At 42.0% G+C, this 18542-nt stretch overlaps 1 protein-coding gene across 5 annotated transcripts; it reads left to right on the top strand.

Moving 5' to 3' along the window:
• The first annotated feature begins 4288 nt into the window (after positions 1–4288).
• zbtb14 (zinc finger and BTB domain containing 14) lies at positions 4289–10798 on the top strand. Of its 5 annotated transcripts, none has more exons than XM_015353466.2 (2): positions 4289–4472; positions 7045–10798. In XM_015353466.2, the coding sequence occupies exon 2, from the start codon at positions 7059–7061 to the stop codon at positions 8391–8393; it is 1335 nt and encodes a 444-aa protein (XP_015208952.1). In that variant the 5' UTR covers positions 4289–4472; positions 7045–7058; the 3' UTR covers positions 8394–10798. The 5 variants fall into 5 exon arrangements, with proteins under 5 accessions (XP_015208952.1, XP_015208953.1, XP_015208954.1 ...); XM_015353467.2 differs by lacking the exon at positions 4289–4472 and adding an exon at positions 4558–5431; XM_015353468.2 differs by lacking the exon at positions 4289–4472 and adding an exon at positions 5440–5629.
• Positions 10799–18542: the final 7744 nt, after the last annotated feature.

Raw genomic sequence — 18542 nt, 5'->3', positions numbered from 1 at the left:
TCCATACACATCAGAGAGCATTAAGAAATGAAATTTACATTTTCTTAATTTAGATGGGTTGTAACACAAAAGAATGTGCTTCTATGGAAAATTAAAGATTACTTCAGGAAATCAAAAATAAGATTTTTTTTCTTTATTTTGGAATTATTAAAAGACCACATTTCCTGGGATTAATATATGTGTGTTATGGCAAGTATGGTCATAACTGTGAATCCATTCATTTTCAGAATATAAATTGGAAGGAATTTAAGTACCACAATTCGGACAGACCAATATAATTCCTCATATATGCCAGCAGCCATATCACTCTGCAACTCACAACTGGCAGCCCACTGAAGCTCAGCAGGTGTGAGCCTGGTCAGTACCTGGATGGGAGACCTCCTGGGAAAAACTAAGGTTGATGCTGGAAGAGGTGTTAGTGGGGCCAGCAGGGGGCGCTCACCCTGCAGTCTGTGTGGGTCCTAATGCCTCTGTGGTCATTAAAAATCCCATGGTGTTTCTCAAAAAGAGTAGGGGTGTAACCCTGGCGTTGTGGCCGAATTTCTGATTGGCCCTTACCAATCATGGCCTCCTACCAATCCCCATCTATGAATTGGCTTCATTTCTCTGCTCTCCTCCCCACTGAGAGCTGGTGTGTGGTGAGCGCTCTGGCGCACTATGGCTGCTGTCACATCATCCAGGTGGGGCTGCACACTGGTGGGGGTGGAGGGGAGTCTCCATTACCTGTAAAGCGCTTTGAGTGGAGTGTCCAGAAAAGCGCTATATAAGTGTAACGGGACACAATTATTATTATTATATAAAAACACTGTAGTTGTAGTTAACATACTGTCATGTGCTTCATATGACCTCTAGTGGCCATTCATTGCTACTGTAGGTTTAAAGATAGAAAATGACATTATTGTAGAAGCTATGGGATTATGAATATATCCAATGTTAATTTCCATTTTTGATTCCACTAAGACGAAATCAGAATGTAAATGCTTCTGTAATGGTTAAATGAAAAACAAAATGCCACAAAAGTCTTCACATTGTTAATTGTTAAATGATAGGAGTTTAACAATTTAACAAGTTAAAAAGCTATAAACCAAGATTAAGCAGTATACAGTACACAATATATCTTGGAAATGCTACGCATAAAGGTCATTGTGAGATGGAAAACAGTTAAATGTCTATGAAATTATTACTGATGAAGAGATGCTGAGTACTTGTTCTGTAAAGATCTGAGTGCCTTTGATCAGTGAGTCTTCAATGGTGTCTTTGAAAGAGGTGCAGAGTTCAGTGCCATGGAAATAAAAACGCATTTCAAATCTCAGAGCAAATGGATGGAGCAAAACACTCTGCAACATAGAAGAAAACCTGTCTTAGATCACAGGTTAAAGCACAAGCTCAAAACTACATTTCTCACTCCTCCCCACTGACAGCCCATGTGTTGTGAGTGAACCAGCACACTCTGACTGATGGTGGAGGGGGTTCCCATTATCTATAAAGCAGTTTGAGTGGAGTGTCCAGAAAAGAGCTATATAAGTGTAAGCAATTGTTGTTATTATAATTATTGTTGTTGTTACATCAATAGTGTGGCTTAAAAATAAGAAGGTGAATGTCCTTTGTGAGTGCATCATTTTGTAATTTCACAAAATTGGACACCTCCACTGGTGGAGTTTGAATACTTTTACAAGACCCTGTATATTTTAAGAACATAAGAGTGGCTCTCCTAAGCCATGTGACTAGGATGGGAAAAGACACCCATTTACATGTAGTTCCTAGTGCATTGATTTTTCACTCACCGGTACCCTGATTCCAGTCTTTGTCAAGTTTCTGACTCCTACTCCACAGACTGAAGGAAACCTTTTTTTGTGACTTGCTTAATGATGTGCAAAACACGTGTGTGATTGCTGAGGACGACCCTAGAAAAATTTAAAAGTGTAAAAGAAAACACAAAACACACCACTTTCAGGACACAGGTTTCCAGGCAGAAATTGAAGAAATGTGACAAAAGGTTGGAGACACCAAAATTCTAAAACCACGAACTGTGACAAACGTCTTCACTCTTGCCAGAAGGAAACCAGGAAATAATGGCATATTGGAAACATTCAGTGTCTAAAAAGCACAGAATCTCATTGTACAGCAAGACCATGGCTAGATGTGAATAGAAGCAAAAGGTAAGATCTAAGAAAAACTGGAGAAAACCACTTTCCATTATAAATGTTAGAATTAGTAATTTCTGGACACTCCACTCAAAGCACTTTTCAGGTAATGGGAACTCCCCTCCACCAGTCTGCAACCCCACCTGGATGATGTGACAACAGTTATAGTGCACCAGTACACTCACATACATCAGTTCTCAGTGGGGAGGAGAACAGAGTGATGAGGCCAGTTCAGAGATGGGGATTATTAGGAGGCCATGATTAGTAGAGGACAGGGAAATTTGGCCAGGATGCCAGGAAACACGCTGGGATTTTAAATGACAACAGAGAGTAAGGAACTCAGTTTTACATCTCATCCGAAGGATTGCACCTTTTTACAGTATAGTGTCCCTATCACTATACTGGGGCATTAGGACCCAAAGACACCAGGTGAGCACCCCCAACTGGCCCCACTAGCCCCACTAGCCCCACTAGCACCTCTTCCAGCAGCAACCTTAGTTTTTCCCAGGAGGTCTCCCATCCAGGTACTGACCAGGCTCACACCTGCTGAGCTCCTGTGGGCTGCCAGTTGTGAGCTGCAGGTTCACAGATCTGATGTGATTACCAACTTGCTTGTCGTGAAATGTTTAGTTGTTTTTTTTTACAATACTTTCAAGGCCATTTACTGTAAATTTCTTTAAATTATGGATTTCCAAATTAAAGACAAATCTTTTCATATAAACAAACTTTGAAAAACAAATAGCAACCAGGCAAAACGAAGAGCTTCAGGAATAAAATGATTCCGACAGGTATTTTGGTGAGTTTTATTAATTGTGGAAAACATCTTTCAACTTGATTTGAATCTTTGTCTTAAAGTCATGCCGAGTTCAATGAATTTGCAGTTCATACATGTATACTTGTTTTTATGAGGTTTTTTACGGTAAATAATTTGTTTGCAGTTTCTAAAGAAAATGCCAGAACGAGATCCTGAAGCAATGACTTTGTCAGCAAAAACAAAAATGCCTTGTTAAAATCTGCGTACAAATCTGTATTATCACGTGTATTTCATTTGGAATACATAAATTTTGTTCCTTAAATATGATAGAGTATGATTTATCTTAAACATAACAAATATATATTTTTTTATTTAAAAATCTGGTCCCGGTTCTCGGTTACAATAGACCCATTTTATACAAGCTTATTCGTTTAAACCTAAGCTTAGTAATAACCAGACATCATTTTCCCACTGCTTTTAGTGAAACAAAACCCATTCTTTGTTACCACACAGCTATTAAAATAGATGCAACTTTAACATACTAGAAAATCTCTCTCAAAAGTTTTAATTTCTTCGTAGCTTTTAGTTGTATTACTCCCTAATAAAAAAATAGTACGTAATTATTCATTTGTGAGTTCCAGTTGTTTTTTTTAAATAACTATATAAAGTAGCATGTCAAACAAAATGTTTCCCAATTCCCTATTATTTTATTATGCAGCAGTAGGAATGATAGTAGATACGCACTTTTTCCTGAAGTTACTTTCACTTGTTACAATCCCCGGCGATTGTGCCAGGGATATAACGGGTTTTTATTTATACATTTCCCCTAAGATTTTAATACGGAACCGTCGGAGAAAAAAAAGGTGAGACGTTTATCGTTATTTCCGCTCCAATAATTTTGAACTTGTGGGCAAATCTCTTCAACTAAGCGCTATTATTGTATGTAATTATTTAGGCTGATTTCCAAAACAAGTTCATTTTTAAGCGTTCACGTTGGTCCGGCTCTGAATGACACTCATCTTAATTCAAAACCCCTTGGAAATGATTTTAAAAAAACAACGTGTGTGTGTGTGTTTTTTGGTAAAAGACAAGAGGCCCGGGGGCGCTCCCGTCTCCTGCTCGTCACCGCCATATTCGCGCCCCAGCTCTCTGCTCCCGGTTACCGCTGGGGTTCGCGCTCCGGAGAGCTAGGCGCACACACACACACTCGCACGCCAGACGCCATTTGCGTAAGAAGGGGCCGTTTCTCGGAGCCGCTCATGGTCGGGCGGGCTGGCTTCCCCCGGCTCAGCTCACGCTACTTGCGTAACGGCCCCGAGCACGCCCGCCCGCCCGCGTGCGCTGCGTGCGCTGGCGGGGTGTATGCGCACAATCAGGAGCGGCCTGCAGTTCCGTGCCTGCGCAGCGCGTCCTTCCGCCAGCGCTCGTCCTCGGGTCAATACCGCACAAAGTATTATTCATTACTGCCTGGGTGACGTTGGACCCTTACTTTCGTTGTAACCCCCCCCCCTCCCCTTCCTCCCTCCCAAAAAAAAAAAACCAAAACAAACCCAGACACAATAATTTAAAACCAGGTAAGCGCATTTTCAATCTTCGTCATGGCTTATTATTATTGTTTCATTTTCTTATTTTATTTTGTTTGTTCCTGGGGCCGGGAGAGAAGGGGAGCCGCGGGATTCCTCAAGTGGATCCCCGCTGGAGCGGCGTGAGGTGCCTGCGCGCTCACGACGGCAGCGGGCCGGCGGGCTCGGCGGCCGCCGCCGCGGCGGGAGTGCTCCCGGCTGCTCGGGCATTGTGCCGCCGAAAGCGGGTGCTAGTCAGGCTGCGAGCGAGTGTGTGCGCGGCCCCCGGCAGACCTGCCGTCGGTTGGTTTCCCCCTCTCTCTCTCTCTCGTTTATTTCAAGGATAAAAAAAAAAACAACCAACCCCGCGCGGTTTCATTTTTAGACGGCTGAAAGTCGAGTTCGCGGTTATAAATAAAAGACGTTCAGCTGCCCCCTACTTTTTTTTGTGTGTTTTTTGTGTCGTTGTTGAAGCGATCACGGCGGGGACGGGCGCCGGGGCGACTCGAGCAGACAGGGGGACGCGCAGAGAGCAGCAGCAGTTGTTGTTGTTGTTGTTGTTGTTGTTGTTGCTCTTCTCCGGAACAGCCGCCGCAGTAAAAAAAAAAGAGAAAGAAAACCGCGGCGGGCCCCGATGACTATTTTATAAACGTTTCGGTCGTTAAAGCCTGTGGGGGTGTAGAGGGGGTGGGGAGGAAGCGATGCCGAAATAAACGACACCGCCGCCCTTCCAGTCCACACGGCTCCGTCCCCAGCAATTGTTCTCTGGCTTTCCCGATTCTCCTCGGCGTACTCTTGGCATTTGAAACTTGAATACAGATCAATACACCTAGTTCGCCTTCTTTTATTCCTCTTTTTTTTTTCTCCCGAAACGGAGTTACACGGCCAGGTGTTGCTGTTTTGTCCCTCCTCGTCCGACAGGACCGTGGCGGGCAGGCGGGCGGGCTGGACGCGCGTCCCGGCGGCCGGCGGTGAGGCGTGCGCGTCGGTGTGCACGATGCGCGCGAGTGGCCCGGGGAAGCTGCAGTCGCCCTCGGAGCGGCATGGCTGCGCGCAGGGTGTCGCTCCTCGCCGGTCTGCTGCGTCTTCGGCAAAGGCGAACTGACTGAGCGGCGGACGCGGGGGCACGGGAGCACGCTTGCTGTGTGGCTGCAGGACGCTTAACGCTTGTAAACGGCGGGGAATGCACACCTATAATAATAATAATTATTATAATAATAACCTTCATCTTCATCATCATCATCATCATCCGTTTTTACGTCCTTTAACCAGATTGTTCACTGCAGAAGCATGGAAGTGTTGTAGGGAGGCAGATATTCACTCAATGGGGGGGGGCAGAAATTCTGACACCGTTAAAGTTAAAAATAAATCTCTGCAGTAAAAGTGTATTACCGCAGACGTTATAAAAACGTCAGGAAAATGCACTTTGATATAGTATTGCTGTAGGATACCCTAGGTAAGTGTGTAAGTTTCACATTAAGGGTGCTTTTGTCTCCATGAAGGTATTCGTTTCTGTGTGTTTTGTGATATATTGCTTTTTTTAGAGGTGTTTTAACTGGCTAATGTTCAAGATCAGGCCTGTCCAGTTCTAGTTGGTTTGGGAGCGCTGGGATGTCTCTAGTTTTTCAGTCCAACCCCACTCTTACACTCAATCAGCTTGTTTTTGGCTTAACTGGACTAATTAAACACTTAGTTCTTAAGACGCTGCTGCTTTAAAGAAACCTAGAAAACCTAAAAACACATTGACCCTCCACGACTGGACAGTTCTTGGAAAGTCTAGTCCTTTGTATTTTGTTCTACACCAGTGTAATTCTATAATTATTTAATTTAAGCCACACATTAGTAATCCTTCTATTGAAGCTTTGAGGGATTTAAAGGCAACTGTTGCTTCAATGAAGTGAGACATTTGAATAATCAGTTTTGGCCCAGAAGAGCAAAGCATAAAAACCAAAAATGAGTTCACAAACAAAAATGCGTGCACAAACAGAAAGGAGTACACAAAAATACTGTCTTGGTGTTCTTAAGATTTTAGAAAATTCACAAAAACATCTCATCGAGAACTCAAAACACGCACTCCACTCCGCGCTGCCCTCTCACCTAACAACAGGTGTTATGTCCATTGTGAAAACCTGTTTCCATTTTGGACACATTTTTTATTGTGCACCCATTTTTGTATTGTTTTTTGCTTGTGCACTCATTTTTGTTGTTGTGTTTGCAGTTGTGGACCATTGTGTTAATCAATGGTAAGAAAACCTAAAAAAGCTGTATATGTAGGAGATTATGATATAAATGTATTGTGGTATAATTAGTTAATGGTTTACAAAAAGCTGTATATGTAGGAGATTATGATATAAATGTATTGTGGTATAATTAGTTAATGGTTTACTTCACTGCCTAGAGTGAAACAAACATTGGAAAGCTAAAGCTTCCTTAGTGACAACAATTTCTCTTGCTGAAGAGTTTTAGGTTATATGTGGCAGAAACCAATATCTTTGATCACCGCAGTTCATTTTAAATACACAGGGCACATGGTGACAGTGTTTATACGTGCAGTGTTTCTTAAACCTATTTTGTGAATCTGCAGGATCACGGGGCACCATGTCAGAAACAGTGAAGTATGTTGACGACGAACACAAAACAGTCTTTCTGAAGATACTGAACGAGCAGAGGTTGGAAGGCGAGTACTGTGACATAGCAGTGGTTGTGGAAGATGTCAAATTCAGAGCCCACCGCTGCGTTCTGGCAGCTTGCAGTAACTACTTCAAAAAGCTGTTTAAAAAGCACGAGGTGGACAACTCCTCTGTAATAGAGATTGACTTCCTCCGGTCAGACATCTTTGAGGAGGTGCTGAATTACATGTACACCGCCAAAATTTCAGTCAAGAAAGAAGACGTAAATCTGATGATGTCCTCTGGTCAGATCCTTGGCATAAGGTTTCTAGATAAACTGTGCTCCCAAAAACGGGACCTCTCTCCCCCCGAGGAAAAGAGCGACCACAGGAAAGCCAAATTTAATTACGACATCGTCAAAATCTCGCTGCCGACGGCGGAGGCGCAGGAGGGCCAGGATGACGACGTAGAGGTGCTCGGGGATCAGGACGAGAGCCCTTCGGATGACGTCGGGGACGAGGCTCCCCCCAACCCCGAGATCGAAAAGTCGCCCACCAGTGCCCTGCGGGTGCAGGAGGCGATTCTCAAGGAGCTCGGGAGCGAAGACGTTCACAAGGTGAGCTGCTACGATCAGGAAGTGGAGGCCATGGACGGCGAGCCCAAGGACATGGGCTCTCAGACCCCTCAGGCGCTCAGCTTCGCCGACAGCATCAGCGAGGTGAAAGACGAGCAGCAGCCCGGCTGGACGACGGCGGCGGGGGACATGAAATTCGAGTACCTGCTGTACGGGCACCGGGAGCAGCTGGCCTGCCAGGTGTGCGGGAAGACCTTCATCGACGAAAACCGCTTGAGGAAACACGAGAAGCTGCATTCCGCGGACCGGCCCTTCATCTGCGAGATGTGCACCAAGGCCTTCACCACCCAAGCCCACCTGAAGGAGCACCTGAAGATCCACACGGGCTACAAACCGTACCGCTGCGACGTGTGCGGCAAGTCCTTCATCCGCGCCCCCGATCTCAAGAAGCACGAGCGGGTGCACAGCAACGAGCGGCCCTTCGGGTGCCAGATGTGCGACAAGGCCTTCAAGCACAAGTCGCACCTGAAGGACCACGAGCGGCGCCACCGGGGGGAGAAGCCCTTCGTCTGCGGCTCCTGCACCAAGGCCTTCGCCAAGGCCTCGGACCTGAAGCGGCACGAGAACAACATGCACAGCGAGCGCAAGCAGGTCCCCGGCGGCGCCGGGCCCAGCGAGACGGAGCAGCTCCAGGCCGCCGCCATGGCCGCCGAGGCGGAGCAGCACCTGGAGAGCATCGCCTGCTCGTGAAGAACGCCTGGGAACATCCCCGATTCGGGCTCGCGTGCGGCGACGACGACTTCTTAGGACACTAAAAATACTAGTGTACGAACGCACGGGCCTCTGCAGTAGTTCTTACCCACCGTAGCGGATCACGTGCTTTGTTTTTCGTTAGTTTCCGGTGTTGGTGGTAGAATTCCGTTTTTTTTTTAAATAAAAATTAAAAGGTGTAAAAAAATGTGAAACGAGGATATTTTTTCTACCTAGAATATACCAAAGTTGTGTGAGATGTGTATTTGTCGTTCCATTCGGGGAGACCACTTTGCCTTAATTCTGTGGACAGTGATTGCGCTGTTATACAGTACACCAATCAAATCTGTTCAGAAAAGATGTACATTTGTAGCATATCTCTGATGAACACTGTATAGATTCATGTACATTGCCCACTGTCCACATAGTGTCATATCTGTGCTGGTAGTGGTGGATAGTGGCAAAGGCAACCGATTGATGTGTACAGAGCACTTTTAAATATTTTTAATAAAATATATCACTTAGCATTATGTACTGGAATTTTATTGTTTAGTTTTGGTAGAATATTAAATACACTGTATTAAAGATCAGGGGGCTTCCTATTTTAAAGGCAGCTTGTTTGTTGACAAAGCAGCTTGTTTAGTTAGATAGCATGTACCTAATGTGTAGCATGTTATACTTCTGTTCCCTTGAATTAAGATCAATACTTTGTTTTTCCTGCGGCAGGTTTTCCCGAATCACAGAATGAAAACCCTACAGGTTCTCCTCCTGCACCATGAGTATTTTGTGTGTGGAAAACTGAAGGTGTTTATGTTAGGTCAACATTACTTTGGCAATAAATGTAGTCAAAGAAATTGGAGAGAAAATTAAGGAGTTCACTAAAAAATGCCGTTCTGTTGTAAATGTATGAAAATTGGAGTGTCTTACTAAACACTAATTTTCTCTTGTTTTTTTTTTGCCTTACCCAGCATTGCTTGTGACATGAGCACTGGGCTAAAGGTGTTCACCTGTCACATAGGGGCATTCCCTTTCATTTATCTGCTTCTGTTCCCAATGTGGCTGCTGTGTCCCGAGTTCGATTCTGGCTCTGGGTGCCTGTCTGGGTGGAGTTTGCATGTTCTCCCCGTGTTAGTGTGTGTTTGAATGGTGTGCTGCACGGGTGTGATCCGTGGGTGGCTGGTGTGAGGCCCAGGGGTTGAGCAGTCTTGCGTCCGGCCTGCTGCCGGTGTTTCTGGGGCAGCTTCCAGTCTGCGGCAGGTCCCACCACCAGGGTAAGCGCCCCTCTGATAATGGATGAATGGAAAAAATAGTTTGGGGTGAGGAGGGCTGCTCAAAGCTGGGAGGAGTCTTGGTTAGCTACCAGAGCTGGGCTCCAAAAAGCTCTCCTTTAATGCCTCCTAACATTAGGCTGGTTCACGTTTAACAATTCCCAACATTTCAGAATTGTTCTAAAAGGTATTTTTACGAAACAATTGTGTGGGTATAGTAGCGCTAGCAAGCAGTGAAGCAAAATATCTCGGAGAACATGACAGAACACATAACGCCTAGCAGCAAAATCATTTTCTACCCGTAAGAAGAACATTTAAAACCCACACAAGAAATCCCTTTGAAATATGTGCTATAATGTACAGAAACAGTATTTGAGCAGGGCAGAGGTGTTTGTTAGGCTTTTATTAAAGGTAATTAGTTACCACCAAAAAGGCTATACTGTATACAGGTCTATATGTTTTTTTAATTTACTGATGTAAGAATTGCTGATCAAAATCACTCTTATGGAAAGTTGGAATGACTTGGTAGAAAATACCATAACCATTTTAATCAAGTCTTATCCAAAAAGGTAAATCTAACACAGGATGTATAAATATAATCTGCACGAATGTTATGAATGCTATAGTAAAGAGAGAGAAGTAACTTTAGCATGTCCATTTTTGTTGTGTCACTTATTTAGCTTGTTTAGCTTGATATACAGCTAAACAACAGCAACATAGGCTGAAAATACAGCTGACATACCGGACTGAACTCGAGGGATGCGACTGCATGTAATTAAGGGTGATTAGCATGCACCCAGCAGAGAGGGGTGAGTGCATGTGCACTGCGTTATTCTTAGACATTTCTCAAACTGGAAGCAAAGTGTCGGAGAGCAAAGCTGATTCCGGTAATATCACAGGATTGTAACTACAACTTTTAGTGTTAACAGAACGCCACCTGAAAATGGCGTGCACGTCAAGTTCCAGTGAGTATTTTAATGGTAAAATAGTTCAGATAAAATAATTGTGGGATTCTGTACCTTCGGCAATATCATAGGTGGTTTATTGTTTAATGAGTTTTTGCAGCCAGAGGTACATATTTTAACTGAGTAACATGTTTGTGTGTCAAAAATAATAAAAATCCTTAATTTTTGTTCACGTGCGTTTCTAGAAACATGCTTTTGAAGGTCTCTGTATTTAGAATTAGCTAGGCTTTACTTAAGGTGATATTTTGTCTAAAAAGAATTTTATCCAGGAAAACATTTTCTGGACTTGATTTATCTTATTGTGATTAATATGGGGTTTGTACTCTACAAATGCTCTTTAACAAACTGGCACAGTTTTATCAGAAGCACATTATTTTCAATGAAGGACACGTTTTACAAAGTCTTTAGTAACCAAGGATTTGATGTTTCCTATAAAACATACAGGACTATGGCTCTCTGTTCTGGAGTGAGTACCTGTATACAAGAGCTGATTAAATACCAGCTGTAGTCTTAGTAATGAATGGGTTGAAATTATGTGCATTTTATTATTTTTCAGATAAGTGAAACAACATATTCTACCTATAAAGTGTAGAATATAATCTACAGTACATTCAGATCAATTTTTAAAGCAGGACAAAGAAAATAAATCCCCTGTTTGATATATTAGATTTTATCTCGGACAAAACAAATTCTCAAAATGAAAAAATATTGTTTGGATGCACATTGTTACAATAAGCAGACAGACAAGCTAAGTAGGCCTAATGGCTTTCTCTCTATAGTAACCTTTCTAATGTTGTAATATTAAGCAAAAATTCTGGTAACATAATATGAATCACAAAACTCACTTCTGTTCCTTCGTTTTATGCTCTTAACACAGTTAATTTACTTTCGCACTGTTTGCAGAAACTTTTCTGATGGTAAATGAATACTACTGGCGCCTAGAATGTCTCTCTTCTTGAACAGCACAGAATAAGTGCAAACCTGAGACAACTGCTCAGCACTGCAGCTTGAAGCATTGCTTTTATCTGTAAGATGCAAATTAAATATTTCTACCTGAATATAGACCAAGTGTCTGAAATGTAGTTCTTGGCAGGCGAATTACTGTATATTCGTGGGCCATGGATGCTATGATTATTCAATTAATTGTTGAATTGTATGACTTCTAACCAGACGACAAGATCATTTATCGGCAACAGCACTTCTAAAAGAAGTGAAGGTTTTGAGAAATCAACAGGCCTTAAGAGACAAACTCCTATCTGTTTCTAACAGAGAAAATGATTAGGTTAAGTTTTTGATTGACTTTTCATCAAGCCAGAAGGCTCAGGTCCCTCCTGGAGCTGAGATTGGGAACTCAAGTCTAGGAAACAGTTCAATGACATTCTGTACATGTGGTTCTGTCTCATGCTGCTTGTCAATGAAAGTTGTTTTGTTTTGCATTATGTATTTAATTGTGACTTCTATTTTCGGTTGCAGTAATAGACTTTTCCTTTTGGAAGCTAATGAATGCCAGCTGTGTGACACTAGCTGTAGCTGGCCAGGAAATACTGGCTTCCCTACTGAGAGGCTAATAGGTTTTCTAATGGCGAGAACCTCATTTACACTGAGAAAACTGACACTTGTGCTTCACTTCTAATTGGTGTGGTGGGTACAGAGGTCACAGTATTTCCAAAACGAGGAACATCAGGAGAAAATCCAGCTGATGTGGCCTTGTCACTCAGTAATAATTACTAAGAAAGGGGTTTCCTGGTCTTGAACTGTAGCTGCCTTTAATATCTCATCAGCATATTCTTGTCTTCCTTAAACTAGAGCACACTGTTAATTTGAAGAGTGACAGTGTACTGTAAATGTTAATTGAAGAGAGCTAAGCCCTGTTTAGATGTATTCTAAAATGGGATGCCTTCCATATTTTACATATACCATGAGTTACAATTTGTGCAATTTCTAGTGAGATATTTTCATTTGATAAATATAACTATCCCATAAAATAATCATATGGAGCTGGAGTACTTTTAAATATTTTAGTCCTTAGGAAAGAGAGAGGTTGTGACACTGTAGTTTCATCGTAGGTGGTCTGACATCTTCCCTGGACCTGCCTCTAGCCAATCTTAACATGACTGCAGAGATGCAGTGTGCTTTGTATTTCATTATTGTCCTATAATATCGTTGATATAAAAAGTTCATTAGTAATAACATTATTAACAACCATATACGTTTTTAATGACGAATATCAGAAAATGAGGCAATTAGTTCTTACAGTTAAAACTGAATATAATTAATGTCCTCATTTCTCCTGTATATGCATACCTTTATCTGCTTCAGGAAAGGTGGGTAAAAATACATAAACCTCTGAAGAAAAGCAACAGAATTTCAGATAACTTGCTTTTTACTTCCATTATAATTAGATATTTTACCTGGTGTACTAGGATTTGATAAGAAAGAAAGAACTTACAAAATACTTGTTTATAAACTGAATTTATAAACATGTCCAACTTTAAAGCTCCTCCATATTTTTAAGGGTTGTTAACAGCTAATGTGATAATTTAAACATGACTGAGTTTGCCAGGGATGAACACAAGCACTTTTATAAACAAGCAGAAAGTATGTTAATTAGAAAGTCAATGCAATGTTTGAAGTAGAGTAAAACATTTTAAATTCATGTTCTGTGCAAAGTCTTTAAGAGAAGTAAGGGGCAGGACAGAACAAAGAAATATGTCCCTGTCCTCAATACAGCTCTAAAGCAGAACTATTTAATCAGTTACTGTTCACAAAGCTTAAAAACTCTGTCTTTAATTAGATGATTTGATTCAGGTGTATTTCAATGGGGTCACAGGACTGTGAGCTACTAGAAACCAAATGAGCTTAATGCTCTTTTTCACTTCTGTGCTTTTTGTGTTCTTGAATGTTGGATGTAATGTAAATAAAGCCCGTTTCACCCATACCATTGTATATAGTACAGAAGCTCAATGTGTGCTTAATGATTTTTAATGTCTGTCTTGTGGCTATGCAAGATTCACTGAGTTATTGTACCACACAATTGTACAGCAAAACAGTGTATCTGAATGTTCTGAAAGGGTTTAAAGCAAGTCAGGTTGAGAGCAGGAAGAGAACAGGTCTAGACTCATTTGCAGTAATGGTGCTTCAGCGCCATCTTAGCCCAAAAAATGATCCCGTACCTTATCCAAAATTTAGAACACTCGATTTTCAGATGTTCTAAGGCAGAATTGAATAAGTTCAATGTTGTCCTTGTCCTGTTTACAAGTCTCTTATTTTTGAGACGCAATCCAATTGTTTTGTCTGGTTACGACAGACCGGATGGGGGAGACTTCTACATTCAATGGGAATTTCGTGTGGCTTTTATGATTCTTGGCCAACGAGTCGAGAAATGTGGAATCAATTGTGCACGTACTGTATAGCGAGGGATGGGAGTAATAATATTCCAGCTGAATTGTGCCAGTAATTTTGTGTCCAATCTACAAATAAATTAAGACCCGAACACCTGCCATGTCCTTTCAGTTAAATTCCCATCACTTTTTCCCCTTTATTTCCTCATGGCGCCGGATACCCACCGGAGAGGAGACCGGAGGACGCCGAGCTGCGCACCGCCAGCAAGGAGATCGTGAAAACAGCGGTGCGTCACGCCGTCCGACAATACGCGCAGGAATGCGAGCACAGACAAACACCGGCTGTGCGCATCAGGAGCCTTCTACTGGGCGGTACAGTCCCTGCCGAAAAGTGCGAAAAAAGCAATGATTGCCTGCATTGTTTCTAAAGAAATCTTACTGAAACGGAAGTTCTCCTCTTCAGCATACCGGACCGCACAGGGTCTTGTACAACGCACTTCACGGGAGTCCGAACCGGCTCCTGTGGCACCATTTAGTGGTTTATTTTAAAAAGACGGCAACCCTCATAAATATTCTGGTGATTTATAATCTTGAGATTATTTTTTGGACTGTGGTTCTTGTAGTGATAGTCGAGTTTTACATTTTAAATGTACTGTATCACTAAAAAAGATAACTGCAGCGAATAGGACAATCCCCCCCCCCCCCCCCCCCCCTCCACTCTCTCCCTGTCATGTGTTTAGTCCAGTTTATTATTCAACAGAGATTTGACACCTATACTGGCAGGGAGACACTTCCTCCTCACAGCCCCTGCATCCTGGGGTCGGGCCTGAGGGTCTTCTGGGTGGAGTCTGCATGTTCTCCACGCCCCCTGCATATTGATTTTGTCTGTGTGCTCTAGTTTCCCTCCATAATCCAAAGACTTGCTGTCCACATTCATTGGCATCTGTAATCTGCATCCAGAACATGTGTGTCGGGTCCGGGCTGAATTCCCAACTTGCCCCCTGTGCCGGCCAGGCCAGGATCTTGCTGCCTGGGTCCCGCTAATGTAAGGATCTTAAACTGAGTTCCTGGAGGGCCCAGTGACATTTGTTTTTTTTCTCTGCCTGAGCTTTCAGTTACACAAATGGTCTATTTTTTAAATAGCTGCCTAACTGTAATAGTTGCTACAATGAAATAGTGCTGCAAACGTCATACATTTTGGAAGGCAGTTACTGTACAGTGATTTAAGAATTTGCAGAAAATGTAGAATGATTTTTGTTTTACAATTTAAACTGTGTTATCCATAAAATGTGTCATATCTAATGGCATTATAATAATCTCAATTCACTATAATGTAATAGATAAAGACTTTTTTATGCTTGAGTAATTCAAGAGTTAACTGATTTGTATAATTTTTTTACAAATGAGCTCGGCATCTCTAGCAGCCATATCACTCTACAACTGGCAGCCCACTGAAGCTCAGCAGCTGTGAGCCTGGTCAGTACCTGGATGGGAGATCTCCTGGGAAAAACTAAGGTTGCTGCTGGAAGAGGTGTTAGTGGGGCCAGCAGGGGGTGCTCACCCTGTGGTCCATGTGGGTCCTAATGCCCCAGTATAGTGACGGGGACACTATACTGTAAACAGGGGCCGTCCTTCGGATGAGACGTAAATCCGAGATCCTGAACCTCTGTGGTCATTAAAAATCCCAGGGCATTTCTTGAAAAGAGTAAGGGTGTAACCCCGGCGTCCTGGTCAAACTTCCCATTGGCCCTTACCAATCATGGCCTCCTACTAACCCCCATCTATGAATTGGCTTCATTACTCTGCTCTCCTCCCCACTGATAGCTGGTGTGTGGGGAGTGTACTGGTGCACTATGGCTGCCGTCGCATCATCCAGGTGGGGCTGCACAGTGGTGGTGGTGGAGGGGAGTCCCCATTACCTGTAAAGCGCTTTGAGTGGAGTGTCCAGAAAAGCGCTATATAAGTGTAAGCAATTATTAATTATTATCTCTATTCATTCTGAACAATTTGATGTGAAGTTCCCATTTACACCACGAGGTGGCACTGTAGCTTCTCTTTTCAACGTCTCCTCAATCTCTCCAATAGGGACTAAGTTTCTGATTCCCCCAAATTAATTAATACGTCCTGCACAAGACATCGTTTAAGAAACCAAACTACTGAATGTTTCATGTCAATTTGAAATTAAATCTTGTTCTGATTTTCATTAGCCATCATTAATTTGATTAAAATGTACTGTCAGATGATCGTGCTTAATAAAAGAATTAATTAAATCTGACTGTTGCCTCTCTGTCTCTCATGGGAGGAGTGCTGATCATTAGTTGTAAGTGAACCATTTTATTAACTTGCACCCTTCTGATCTCTGAGGACTTGAAATGCAATGTCTGTGCTTTCCACAGGAAGGAGAAATAAACTGAGCAGGCAGTCCAGCCTGCACAAGGGAAGGAATGTGGAAGTAGCTGGAGCAGAAAAACGTGAAGAGACCATTATTGTTACAACCTACTATCATCAAAGTCTGGTGCCAAAGCCTGAACAGAAAGCCTAAAAACAATAGACAGAATTCCAGTTTTCGCCCAGCTGCGGGACAGGTAAACACAAACGGACAAAGGGGATCTTCTGAATGTATATCTTTTCATTTTAAGATATTATTTTTATGCTTGGTTTGTAAAGCACTTTGAGCTGCTATTTGTATGAAAGATGTTCTTTAAATAAAGTTTATTATTATTGTTATTATTCTGGCAAACTACCCTGGTTAATCATAAAAAAGAATAAACATCCGACACGCTGAAAGCACAAGAAGACACTGTCACAGTCATACTCTTTTACAAGGTCTAAGATTTCTTGCTGGCCTGTCCAGGTATCACAGTATATGGTGTTTCACGTTCAAAGTTAGTTAGTAGTCTGAGGTTTCTGGGTCTAAGGAATGGTGGCCTCTGAGACACTTGTTTTGGAAATAGTTTAATGTTGTATGTTGAGTAATGTTTATGTTATTTGTTAATAAATATTTGTTTGTCCTAGTTTACCTCTGATTTATGACTGTTTTCACCAGAGCTGTGCCAGAGAATAAATAACTCACATGAAAGAAATGACACGCCTCAAATTATACCTACCGCTTATAGGTATATCTTTGACATTCAGGGTTATTTTAATTATCTGTTTTAATTATTTTATTTCCTGCTCACTATTTTCTTAACCCTCAATTTGTAATATTCTTATTAAGTGCCATGGATGAGGTTATAATAGACCATATCTGCACCTGAGGCACGGTCCAGTCATTTCAAGTTCATGTACTGCGCCTAATGTCTTGAGCTCTCAAGATTCTTTTACTTACTTAAGGTTCTAATTCTAGAATTATCATTATGCTTTAGAAAATCTATATATTGGAAATTCAATACAAGCCCATGGACCAATCAAAGACTGTCCAAAGGCACATTTTCAGGTGAGTAAATTATAGGTTAGTATTTTAACTCTTCCACAATAGCAATGCTAATCTGTGACAGCAGTCATGTAATGTACTTACTGTACTATCCACCAATACCATCACCAATACCAAAATTAAGATTGTAATAAAATGGTTCACATTATATGGCTCACGTGAGTTTGACAGAGACATTGAATTCTTAATTTTTGAGAAAGCATATTCCACAGATACAGTTCCTTAATCACTAACATAAATTTGTTTTTTTTTAATTACAACTCATGAACAAAAATAGATTCTTAACTGATGCAGTTTAGCTCATTTGAACATTATTATCAAGAATCGACAGTTACCCTATTCCTGCTTCTATGGAGTCAATCTTTTCCTTAATTAAGAGGAAATGTTGTTTGATAGCTTAAAAAGGACCAGATGTAAAAGATTAAGAAGGTATGACCTACCGCATTAACTTACGTGTCAGAATAAGGCTGAAGCTGCAAATTCAGTACAGTGGTGTCACGCCCAGTACACCTAGAGGGCGCTCTACTTCTCTCCTGTTCCTAGTTCCCTATGATTATTCATGTCTTTCTGGTGTGTCTTGTTGTGTAGCCTATTTACTACCTGTCTGCTCTGCTCCTCGCTCAGCACTGAGGTTTGGATGTCCTGAGACCCGCCCAGCACCAGGTCACTCCTGTCCATGGCCTGAGGGCCTAGGTTTCTATACGGCATTTCCTGAGCAGCTGAGCCCGGGCTAACCCCCGTCTCGCCGTTAGGCATAGGGTTTTTATCACTCTCCTGCCATTCCACGGTTCGTCTCTTCAGACATCCGTGACAATTGGAAGTCAAGGATAGATACCTCAGTGTGATTCCCAGTCAGATGTTTGATTTTGCTCTTCAGCCAATGTGAAACCTGTGAATCATAAGGTATGTGGGTTACATATTATACAAAGGCATTTTAAAAGGTCTCTATTCAAATGCTTTCATCTGCTTCTCACACCTATTTACTGTTTACTGAGCACTCAGACACTGTGGAGTTTCACACTGGCTCACAAATTACTAAAATTATTACACTGATCTTCAGATAATCTAAGCCTTAGGCGATAAGCATAACAATACAGAAATCACAAAGCATACGTTTTAATTAGCAAAAGCATTTGAGAGAA

Source organism: Lepisosteus oculatus, chromosome 6 (assembly GCF_040954835.1).
Source record: "Lepisosteus oculatus isolate fLepOcu1 chromosome 6, fLepOcu1.hap2, whole genome shotgun sequence".
NCBI classification, from domain to species: domain Eukaryota; kingdom Metazoa; phylum Chordata; class Actinopteri; order Semionotiformes; family Lepisosteidae; genus Lepisosteus; species Lepisosteus oculatus.
The sequence above is the reverse complement of the archived record's forward strand: the minus strand, read 5'-3'. Positions and strand labels throughout refer to the sequence as shown.

Excerpts from the sequence above, each read along its gene's own strand:
- zbtb14 (XM_015353466.2), top strand. The coding sequence starts at position 7,059 with ATGTCAGAAACAGTGAAGTATGTTGACGACGAACACAAAACAGTCTTT.